Genomic DNA, 12,007 nt, shown 5'->3' with positions numbered 1-12,007 from the left:
AGTGACTCACCCAGAGCCAGGAATAGAACCCAAGAGTTCTGACTGCATCCGGTAGAGCAGGCTCTGTCCCTCAGTAGCCCTGCCCCCTTGAGAGGGGAAATACCTCCTGCCCCACGCCTGTTCCCATCTGAGTGTCGTTTTTGCTATTTCAGTATTTGTTCTCTCTGTCACCATAGCCCCCAGATAGCCCAGTCGTGGAGCAGGACCCAGCGCACTAGGCGCTGAACAAACACAGAACAAAGTCAGTCCCTGCCCCAAGGAGCAGACGAGAGGCACCCGATGGAGAAAGACAGATGGGGAGCACAAGGAAACAGTGAGACAGTGTCGGTCAGCATGAGAGGCTGTGGTCTCCACACACCAGCTCCCCAGCTGTCACCCACTGTTCGTTCTAGGCATCATGGCAAAGGAGAGTTTTAAGGAGGGAGCTGAAGGCAGATAATGAGGTCAGTCTTGCAGGTGTTCGCAGGGAGCGTCTCCCAAGCACGAGGGCAGCAGAGGAGAAAGCACAAAGGGGCTTGTTTGAAAGCGTATCAAGTGGCAACGGAGGCTAGCCTCAGGAGGCAATCAGAGATAGAGATCGACCTTGCGATGCTGAATGAGAGCTGCTCGGTCGGTGGGAATGGGCTGGGAAGAGCCTTGAAAGTGAAGACCTGTAGTTTGTTTGATGCGCTAGAGCAGTGGTTCCCAACCAGGGATACGCGTACCCTGGACGTGCGCAGAGGTCAGCCGGGGGTCCATCAACTCCTCTAGATAGTTGCCTAGTTTGACAACAGGCTACATAAAAGGCACCAGTGCAGACAGTACAAACTAAAATTTAATACGGACACTGACTTGTTTATACTGGTCCATATACTATACACTGAAATGCCAGGGCAGTGTTTGTATTCCACTGGATTTATTTTGTCATTCTCTGGTAGGAAGGAGAAAGTCAGCGATTTGAGAGTAACAGCGCGGCGGTGACACTTTCGTATTTTTGTGCCTGATTTAGTAAGCAAGCAGTTTTGAAGTGAGGTGAAACTCGGCATCTGCTAGACAAATCAGACTCCTGAAAGGGGGACGGGGGAGTCTGGAAAGGTTGAGAGCCGCTGTGCTAGAGGAGGGCAAGCTGATGGAGGGGCTCCCTGGTCCAAGCGCCAGGCCAGGGACGGGATCGCTGCAGCAGCCTTGTGAAGGGAGACGAGCAGGGAGGTGGCACTTGTCGAGGCCAGAGGAAAGGAGGCTGTGGAGATTGAGAGGTTGTGAGGCTGGCGAGGGCTCGCGTGCGCGGATGGACAGGGAAAGCTGTATCTCTGCAGAAAGAATCTGCAAGGTCTAGATGGAGACCCTCCCTCCACCAGTTTCTCAGCCATTAGCCCGATCTCCCCAGTGCGGATTCTCCCAACCCCCACCGACCCACGATGAACCGCTCCCCCGGCTTGCCCCAGCCTGAGGGGAAGGGTCTGGCCCCACAGCTGGGAAAGGAGACAAGGATAGGAAAGGAGAGCGGAGGGTCCTCAACCCTCCCCAGCAAAGCTGTGCGCCCCTAGGGAATATGCTAGTTCCCAGCTCCCAGCCCCCTGGGCCTTAGCTAGTGTCATAGGAAGTGCGGTGCAGGGTAGGTGGCAGCCAGGACTCCTGGGTTCTACACCCAGCTATGCCTCTCACTCTCTGGCCTCGGACATGTCATTTCCCCTCCTTGTGCCTCACTTTCTCGCTCTGTAAAGGGGGGATGATGCTGAGGTTGTGAGGCCGAATTCCGGCTCCAATGCCAGGCACCCTAGAAACCCAACGGCACTTTGGGGCGACTGAGCAGACATGCGAGTGTGCTGCTGGGTGTATGGAACACCCCTGCGATGCAGCCAGCTCTGGGGTGGAACGAGGCGCACAGCAACTCAACCCAACAGTCTGAGGGCAGGAAGTGAAGAGTCCTTTTCCGATGGAGGTTGCCGGGGAAGTTAGGTTAGTAGCATGTAATGTCCAGAGAGAGATTTGGACAGGATCCCTCCTTTTGGTAGACGTGCTCGGGGATCTTTGATTCCTTCAAGAGCCATGGCCTCAATTTTCCATCAAATCCAGACGCTGCTTGGGAAACCAACCAAGTGATTTTATAGGAAATAAAACTCTCTGCCCAGAAGCCAGGTCGCCTGCTGTCCCACAAACGGGTGATCTAAGCCCCGCAGCCCTGCCCGCATCCGTCTGAGCCTGACACCAGCTTCGCAAATGGCCACCGTTTTCTGCTGAAATAGACACCTTTAACAAAGCTGCACATTAATCCTCGGTCACTACCACAGGACACTCTGGTGCCACTCAAATCCCTACAGCGCCTCCTACCGTCTTGGCCGGCTGGGGCTCTGTGTAGGAACAGCTGCTGCCTCTTTCTGCCTCTGAAGCTGCCTGGTACATCTGGATTCCAGCTGGGCTGTGTTCTTCCAATCTATTGATTAAATCCTGGTGATGATTTATAGCATCTTTCCATTCTGTTTCCCCACGTTGCACGGACGCTGGCTGGTGGGGCTCAAAGAAAGGGTGTCAAGTGGTGAATGGGACGTGCACAACGCTCATGTTTACATCTCACGGTAAAAGTCTGTCACGGTGCTGGGCCGAGAACTGGGAATGAAACTTAAGAGGCGAGTCCTCCGAGAGAGAGACAGACACACACTGTCCCCATTATCCACACATGCTGTCCCCCTACTCTCACTCTCTCAAGATGTGTCTACACTGTAAGCTTACTCCAGACTCTTACTCCTTTTTTCAGCCCTAAATTGCGTCTACACTGGAAGCTGCTTTGTGACTTTTACACATTTTTTTAGCCCAACCCCCTGTTCGTCCCCGACAGGCCCCACATAAACCTTCCCCAGCAGTCTTAACCGAGACGGACCTAAGCTGGGCGAGCAAGCACAGGTTCAAAGCACGCCAAACAACAGGTGTCTCTCTTTAAAGGTGCGTCTACACTGCACCAATCTTGCCGCGGCGTGTGGCATGCACCCGCTGCACCTTCCCAGCATGGACATCAATAGCTGTGCAGATGGTGAGGCATGGCGTAGGCGAGTGAAGACACGCCTGAACCCTGTGCGTGTGTCCCCTACACGACCAAGCAGTGCCTCCCCTATGGCCACTGCTGGTTTCAGCAGTGTAGTCTCCCTCTGCCTCCCCGCAGCCGGAGCCTTCGCTGCGGGGAGTTGCTCCCCACCGCAGCGTGGACCCAGCCTGCTGTGCACGCCTCCTACGCGCCGTCACCAGCAGACGCGGCCTGGGTTGCCGCGAGGGTGTAGACACCACACCCGGGCACTTCCCGCAAAGCCACGCTTCGTGCCCCGCAAAGCCACGCTTCGTGCCCCGCAAAGCCACGCTTGCTGGGTAGACGCAGTTCACACGCCCAGCTCCCCTGTGGCAGAGCTGCATGGCACACACGCGCGTGCACACACGCACACGCACCCCTATACCGCCGCCAGAGGGCGAATGAGCGAAGCAGAGCCCAGCCCAGCTGCTTGTGTGCTACTGTGTCAACAGGAGCCTGCTGCGCTGCGGTTGTTGTGTACAGTTTAAAGATCTCCAGGGGAGCCGGCGAGATCCCGCAGGCAGCAAAAGCAGCTGGGCAGAGCTGGGCTGGCCCTCCTGAGCACAGCCCGGTCAGCCGGCGTGAGAGGCAGCCGGGGCTAGAGCTCCCCGAAGGGAGCAGGAATGCTGCACCCCAGCCCTTTGTGGCTCTGTAGCCTCCTGGGGGGCCGAGAGGACAAAAGGCCCTGAGCCCGTGGATGGGAAAGGAGCAGGCAGGGCTGGCGTCGTCCCTGCAGCCTGCCTCCCCCTTTTGTCTCTGGGAGGATTAGCCTAAGTCTCAGGTTGTTTAGGAAACAGCGGATGCAAGTGACAGGTCTGTGGAGGGGGGAGTGGCGGGTGCAGGGTCCTGAGAGCCATGCCTGTGGCAGCTGCTGCTGGCCCTCCCCTCTAGACCCCCTGTGCACCTGCCAGGATCATGAAGGAGGTGAAGGAGTCCAGAGACCAGCAACTCACGGTAAGTTGTTCTTTGCTGTCACTTGATTCGTGCTCAGTGTGGGAGGGGGGACTGGCTGCCAACTGTGCCCAGTGTTGCCCGGCGGGCACACATCGGGAGCCCAGGGAAAGTGGGGAATTCCCCTTCGTGCTGCTAGCTAGTACGTGCTGGTTAATGATGCTCGCGTCCTGTCTGGCAGGGTGAAAAGGGCTGGGTGGCTGGTCAGAACGGGAGCAAAAGCTGGAGTTTGGATGTTGGCCTCAGCGCCTGGGAGGCTGGCGCTAGTCACTTGTCTTCCCTTGCCCCCTGCTCAGTCCAGAAATGCCCCGGATCCACTGGGTCAAGTCACTGTAGGTGTCTCGAGCTGCATTCACAGGTAAGGACCGGGCTGCCGCCGGCCCTCTGTCCCCGCGCTCGTTCCTAGCTGGGCAGGTTCTGTGGGACCCTGTAGTAATAGTGCCTTTGTTGATTGAAACGTTACCGGTGTTGTGCACAGTGACTACCTGTGTGTGAGCTGGGGAAAGAGTGTGAGTGTGTGTGACACCCTCTGGAGCTCTTACACACCTGGAATAAAGCCACACAGTGTGCTCAGGAGGTGCTACAGACCTCCACTGTGTCAGCGTGGTGTTGTGCACGTATATGCAACATAATGTGCGTATGTGGCTAATATAGTTTGTGTGTGTACTGTACTAATATAGATTAGTTTGTGAGTGAATTAAAGTACTAGCTACAGCCTACTAGGGACTGGATTTCGCAGCCTTTGTCCTCCCACAGTTTGCTGTCATGAATTGCAGCAGCATTAGACACACACAAACCAAATGATGATGCCAATATTTTTAAAGGAACTGTTTACTGGAGAGCGGTAAAACTGTCTTCTAAAAAATCCCAGCGCCCCTCCAGATTTCCTGTTTTACTTTCAGAACAGAAGGAGAAAGATACTGCAGATCAAAGAATGTAAGAGGAACAATAAGAGCCCAGTCCCAGATGATACAGGGTGTTCTCAACTTCCTTTGGGGGCGACTTGTGGGATCTGAGGCTAAGCAGTGCACATTGTAAAGTGTGCATTGGATGCTGTATCGTGTGTGTGTGTGTGTGTGTGAGCAGCAAATGCTGGGTGTGCAGTGTGTAGGCATGCATGCCCTGGAGTGTAAACTCCCATAGTGCATAATGATATGGCTGGACTTTTATCTCAGTGCTCTTATGACCAGCCCCAGCCCCGTCTTGGTTTATATGTTGCCACCAGCCCCTCTGTGGGGAGAGGCAGCGTCCGTTGCACGGTTAAGTTGGAGTGTCTCTGAGTAAGCGTGTCAGTGTCAATAACCCACGGGTCCATTTGCACTGCGGGGTTGTGGTGCTGCCCAATAGCAGGGCTCAGGTGACGCTCCCCACACAATTCCCACGTGTGCCGATGTGCGTTAGTGCCTGGAAAGATGCTATTTTTTGATCTGTTCATGCAAGAGATTCTGGTCTGCGACGTGGCCCACCAATCGTGCTCTCACACTGATGCTTCATTAACAATAGACAATTTTTAAGTACACAACTCAACTTGGCCTTTGCTAGGAAGCCAGGCCTGGAGTGGGGAGTGACACTCACGTCTGCAGTATTTGCCACAAATGAGTCCAAAGACCTCGGTTTTTGGCTCTAGCTACTCAAGCTTCCACTGCAGGTTCGGTTCTGCCAGTTTTACAGTGGGGACCCTATAGAGTGGTTTGGGATGAGAGATCAGTAGAAGTTGGGGTTGGAGACTGCCAAATTGCAGAGGAGTCTGGGAAACTGTAGTTGCTCATGCGAGAGAGTTCAAGGTAAGTTGGAAGCAGAGCGCTCTGGGAAGGTACAAGTTAGCAAGGCCGGGCCCCAGGGTTGGGTTCCTGGTTTGTGAGTTGTTCAGGCGGGGCTTCTAATGCGGGTGGTTGAGAATCATGAATGTTTTATTGAAATGCTTCGGTGCTGGCAGTATGGGAAGGATGCTGGTGCAGATGTTCACATAAATAAAGTGGAAAGAGACAATGCAGCAGTGGTTGAGGCAGAATGAGGGTAAAGGACAGGTTCATATTAATTGGTAATATCATGAAGTAGAAAAGGAGCAGTTTTGCTAAATTGCAAGTGAGCGCCAATTAACATCCAAAGGATCCGCTGAGGCTCTGGGATTATAAGACTGTACTTCATGCTGTTGTCAGTGGACTGACCCCATTGATGGACTATTTCATCACTGAGGGGACGTATAACTGTAGAATTATGTACATGGAAATCGCATGCCTGTTTGCTTCGTGGATCATTTTTTAAAATAAATTTGGTTGTCTCATTCCTGGTGGTTCTCTACGACCTAAATGTTCTGCGACAGCCCTAGAGGCTCAGACTTGAAAGCTAAATTGGATTTTATTGCATCTTTAGCTTTAACAACTTAATATTAATTGGGAACGTTTCAACACGAAGGATACAAAAGGTTACAAATCCGGGTGTGTTGCCACTGGGTGATGAAGATCTTGGCACGGTGTCCTGGCATACAGACAGCACCTGGCAGATTGCGGGCATTTCCAGGGCTCAGATACCCACTACTACTTGAATTGACCCCCTCCCAACTATAGGGCTTCTCCTCTCCTCAGTGCCCATGCCTCACCCCCATTAGCACCAGTGATGAGTGGGGGCCCGGAACTGAGCCCTATGTCTCATGCCACTTGGCTTTGGACTTTCTGGGTGGGACTCAGCCTCTTCCCAAGCTCCTGGTCCCTTTGTAGGGAATGTGACCATTATAGAGACTCTCCCCCAGACAGGCAGGGGACCCGCTCAGCAGTGAAACGCACACGGGGTAAATGAAGCGAAGGAGGGAATCGATGCCACAGTGTCTGGGGAGCTGGTCGGGACATGGCTGCACCAGGAATCACTAACCGTCAGCACCTTTGCTCTCACAGACCAAACCTTTTTGCAAATCCCAAGCACACCTTGGGCTGATGGATCAAACAGCTAGCGGAGAGCTTTGCTAATTGATGGATTTGATAAGCTTTTTGCAACCCAGACCTTCCAGTGGCTGGCCAGGCAGTGAAGAGCGCAGGGTTAGAGGGAGGGAAAAGTCCCTCTGTGGACAGACTGACTGAAGCTGTCCCTTTAAACTTGGCGACAGGGCTGGTGTGAGCAGCCGGAGTCACCGATCTGCTCCCAGCGGTGTTTTCTTTCTTCCAGGAAAAAGCTGTAATTGCTGTGTGCTGGCCATCGGGGAGGGCGCGCCAGGGCCTCTGCTCTGCCTCGCTAGAGAGGCGATGCCTCAGGTGAGGCGTGGGGTGGGGAATGGACATCGGCAGCAAAGTCGCTGTGCCAGGTGGGCGGCTCGCACTCAGCCGGCTTCCTAAGTGCTAGGAACTTTTGGAGACGCTCTGTGCCAGGCCGGCACCATGGCTCACGTGCAGGTGCCGATTCCCCGTCTCTTCTGCCTTCCCTCCACCGGCTCCGTTCGCCGCACACGTCTCTCACCCTCTCTTCACTCTCTTCCAGGTGGCCCTTCGGATCCGGCCGATCAGCATGGTGGAGCTGGAGGAAGGAGCTACTCTCATAGCTCATAAAGTGGATGAACAGGTATGGCAGGATCATTCCGGGCAGGTGGGAGAGCGGGGGGCTTGCTGGCATCGTGTGTCGGGGACATTGCCCTGGCAGATCCAAGTTCAAATCCTGCCTCAGGTCTGAGTAAGTGGCTGTGATTTTGGTGCATTTTGTCAAAGCCCTCGGTGTCCAGTCTAAAGAGAAATGAACCTAGAAGATAGTCTGGCTGGGGGGCTGCGGGTCAGGATTCAAGGGCATTGGCAGAGCTGTGTGTGGAGAGCACAGGGCTGGGCTAGCAAGGGGGGGCTGCAAGCTAAGAATGAGGTGCACTGGCAGAGCAGCATACAGAGGAAGCTCACGCTGCCCTTTCCCGCATTAGGTGTGACTGGAAGATACTTGGCAGTGTCTCTCTTGAAATCCTCTTGCTAACGGTTGTGATGGGAGACGGGAATGCAACAAGCAAAATCTTCCAGGAGCTCTTTCACTCGATGCCCTTTAAAAAGCAAAGAGCAAGGTGTTTTCATGCCGTTACGCTTGGTTTCCTTTGTTACTAGTTTTGCATTGAATCTCCTGCTTCCCAAGGTGCTAGGGAAGTGCAGGTAGAATTGTACCTACTGGGCCCATGTGCCCACAAAGAGCGCTCCTGCTGGATATCTGAATACGGCTGGCCTGCCCAGCGCTCCAGCAGCCCCCCACCCTCCAAGGGGCCACTGGCCTTAATTAGGGGTCATTCTGACTTTCCTTTAAATCCAAACCAGCCAGTAAAACCTCCTCCCTTGGGACTGCCCAAGAAGAAGCGTTTTTAAATGCACACTGGGGACCCTTGCCCCTGGACGTGGCAAATGGCCTTGGAGCGCTACAATTCCTGCTCCTGGTTGTCAGTTTCAGCCTGTCTCAATTCCCGCTTGTGCTCTCCGCAGCTCGCTGAGCAGGAGCATGGGTGGAAGGGCGGCCGCGTGGATGAGGCACTGGGCTGGGATTCTGGAGATGGGAGCCTGATTCACTACATCTCTCTGGCCCCAATTCCCAATCTGCGAAAGTGGGGCCGTTATCTTGGGCACACCATAGTCTGGTTAGTGCGTGAGCTCTTCAGGGCCTGGCCTGTCTCTCACTGTGTTCGTGCCACGCCCAGCACCGCAGGTTGCGGGGGTCCCGCCGTGTGGGAATGCAGGATGCAAAAGATAAAAGAAAATGTCCCGTGCTAGGTTCAGTGAGGATTCTTTCAAACGTGGCCAATCACTCACCCGGATCAGTCACACTTCAGATCAGCCTCCTGCCCCCAGAAGCTACTGGGCCAAAAACTAAACACTGAAAGGGAGGGAAAACGAAACCCAACCCCAGAATCAATCCCTACCTTCCCTGGGTGATGGGGGTGGCGGGGAGCCAGCTGAGAAAAGGTTAACAGCTGCATCATCCTTTCCCCCTTCTTAAGCCTTGCGCGTCCTTAGGAGGTAGCTCTGGGTAGCCCACCCATTGCTCTCAGGAGACCAAGTTTTCTCTGGTTTGTTGTTGTAGGGTTCATCATAAACACCAGGTTGCCCCTGCTGGTTTGTTGCATGTGAGCCCCAGGCCTGCCCGTGCTGGTTTGTTAATGGAGGGTTGCTCATGGCACTGAAGCAGCTCTTTAGTGTAAGAAACTCTTGGAACAAACTCCACGGGTCTGGCCCTTGGCTGAGGGTCTGGGCCTGTCAACCTTTCCCATGTCCCCTGGTGCTGTCTGATCCTGGCTGCCTTTGGCTTCCCCTTGCCCCATTCCATTATCGATCCAGCTCTATTAACAGCTGCTAAGCACTGGGGCCGGGTTACCGCTCGCCAGCCCCAGTGCGGCCTCACGTCAGGAGGAAATTCAGCTGTGTTTATTAGCAGGATATTTTTACCCCCCTCGAGCAATTACGGGAAGAGCAGGCGGCCGTGAGCTCAGGGCTGTCTCTGCCATCTGTGTTTACCTGGGCTGAGCGCAGCATTAGGGGTCTCTCCAGGCAGATGGTAACTGGCTGGGCTGGAAGCAGGGCTGCTTCTAGGCAGCTGGGCCCAGGGTCACCAGGTGGGGAGCAGGGCAGACCAGGCCCCCTTCGAGGTGCAGCCGGATTGCAGGGGAGGGGGAGAGCTGTCTGTTAGAGCCAGGAGGGGACAATGGAAGTTCTGTTTCACAAAGGATTTGGGGTTTCGACATCTGCCTTCGCTTTGTATTGGAGCAAAGCCCCGAAAATTCCCAGAGCCTCTGTGAAGGGAAATTCCTTTGGGGGCAATTGAAACGTTTGGGTTTGACAAAATAGCAGCGGTTTGTTTGGCTTTTGGCTTCGCTTCAAAAGCGCACCGTTGTATTCCCTTCTGCAATCCGTTTCTGAAGGAAAAGGTCTTTTCAGCGTGAAATGCTTTGTTCCAAAAAGGCTGCAACGGGACATTTCAAAACTTCCCCCCACCCACCCACCCTCCCATCTGACGCAAAATGAAATTCCAGCAAAATCAACCTGATGACCCAAGCGCAATGGAACATGGCTCCATTGGCATTTCCCCTCCAGCTCTGTGGTCTAGGTGTGTTTCCAGTGCCTGAGTGAGGGCCTGGCTGATGCCCAGACTGTGGGGACAGGGAAGGGGCGGTTACACAGCTTGCAGGGTAGGTTGGCAGGCTCCAGACGAGCAGGTTTTGGAGGTAATGCCCCACTGAGACGCAAGGGCTGTCCCCACTCTAAGCGACTGCCTTAGGCTCCCCGCAGACGTCACTGCGTCCGTTACACCCTGGTCATGTTTTCACAGGGCAAAACGCTTCCTGTGGTCCCGCTGTATCTGGCAGCCGGCGCCCTCAGCCTTACCCAGGCCCTGGGTGTCAGATGAGAATGGGGCGGAAGGCGGGTGCCTTGGGGCTGTGCTGGGAGGAGCGTGTTCCCTGTCGCACTCATGCCATCCCCAGGCCCATCTTCCCCTCTAGGCTTCCTGCCTTTCTTTTCCCCTTCCTTCGTTCCCTTCTTTGCAGCAATGGGAAGTAGGAATGTCCCCCAAGGCTTCTCCTCCCCCAGCTCCCAGGGCACGGCAGGATGACTCCCTATTGCCCAAGCCCTCCAGCTCTCACGTATGGAATCCTCCGGACAGTGTCCGGTCTGTTCACACATGCACGGCGCACCGGGCAGGACGGGGTGGGGTCTGTCCTAGACAGCCCCAGAGCTGGAAGAGTGGCGAGTTGTCCAGGGCTGGAACAGCAGGGGCTGTTGCAGGTGAGAAAAAGAGGTGACCTGGCACGTTAGGGCCCCACATCCCGGGGTGTTGGCAGAGCTAAGCTGGGGGAGCCCAGGCCTGGGATAGGAGGGGCTGCGGCGGGTCTGGGATCAAGGTGCCAGCACAACTGAGTTCACTAGCGAGGAGGAAAAAGTGCCCCGCACTGACCTCCAAGGAGTGCCCGCCCCTTGCTTCGCTGGGACGCCAAATCCACAGCCTCCCCTTCTGGGCCTCTTTGGCTGATTTTCTTCCCCTGGTAAAACCGAGAACAAAGTCCAGGCTGAGGGAAGCAGCCATCCTATGCCCGTGGCTCTGCCCGCGCCATGCAGGGGATCAGGGTGGGGGTGTTGGCCCCTCCTGTGTGTGTGTGTATGGGGCTGGGAGGTCAGATGCAAGCCGCTTCTCTGGGTTGCCTTGGATAGCAGGTGCACCCTCCCCCGGGTGCACAGGGGCCGGCATGGGCCCCGCTCCGGCCAGGGGACAATGCTATCTCAGACGTGCACTGGCATGGTTTATCAGAGCACCTAGTCGCCGTGGCAACGAGTGTGCGCAGGCGGGGGGGGGGGGGGGGCGCGGGGGTCAACGCTGGCTCCAAGCAATAGAACTGGAGACAAACCCAGCTGCCACGTCAGGGCCTGGGGGCGGGGGGGGCGGGGATGCCAGGGACTGGGGGTGTGGACAGGATCTCTCCTGATCCCAGCACGGGGGCTACGGGGGCTTCCTTGCAGCCTGTCTGATCCTGCCCCCGCCGTCCCCATGGTGTCAGGGATCTCTCCTGCCCAGCTCTGCCCTTGCTAGTTCCTGCGTGAGCCCATTCTGTTGGGGAGCCAGTGTTCGGGGCCCTGTCGCTGCCCTGTGCTGGAGGGCAGGGGGTGGGTAGCAGGACTTCTTTCTGATCTTCGTATTTATGATGCAAACATGGATTTTATCTAACAAAAACCAGTGCCAGCCGCCCTGGGAGACCCTACAAAAACAAACCAGCACGTGTAGCCCTGCCCTTATGGTGACCCTTCCGTAACAAACCAGTGTGCATAGCTCTTCCCTTAGGGGAGACCCTACAATAACAAACCAGCACGTGTAGCCCTGCCCTTAGGGGAGACCCTACGATAACAAACCAGTGTGCATAGCTCTTCCCTTAGGGGAGACCCTACAATAACAAACCAACATGTGTAGCCCTGCCCTTATGGCGACCGCTCCATAACAAACCAGTGTGCATAGCTCTTCCCTTAGGGGAGACCCTACAATAACAAACCAGCACGTGTAGCCCTGCCTTTATGGGAGACCCTACAATAC

At 55.3% G+C, this 12,007-nt stretch overlaps 1 protein-coding gene across 1 annotated transcript in view; it reads left to right on the top strand.

Moving 5' to 3' along the window:
- Positions 1-3,952: 3,952 nt before the first annotated feature.
- Positions 3,953-12,007, top strand: part of KIF19 (kinesin family member 19) — a 29,780-nt gene continuing 21,725 nt past the window's right edge. The window contains exons 1-2 of the mRNA XM_077833902.1: positions 3,953-3,991; positions 7,457-7,537. Coding sequence (XP_077690028.1) covers positions 3,953-3,991; positions 7,457-7,537 — 120 coding nt within the window. The remainder of the gene's footprint in view (positions 3,992-7,456; positions 7,538-12,007) is intronic.

The sequence above is a fragment of the Eretmochelys imbricata genome, chromosome 14, assembly GCF_965152235.1.
Source record: "Eretmochelys imbricata isolate rEreImb1 chromosome 14, rEreImb1.hap1, whole genome shotgun sequence".
Classification (NCBI taxonomy): Eukaryota; Metazoa; Chordata; order Testudines; family Cheloniidae; genus Eretmochelys; species Eretmochelys imbricata.
The sequence above is the reverse complement of the archived record's forward strand: the minus strand, read 5'-3'. Positions and strand labels throughout refer to the sequence as shown.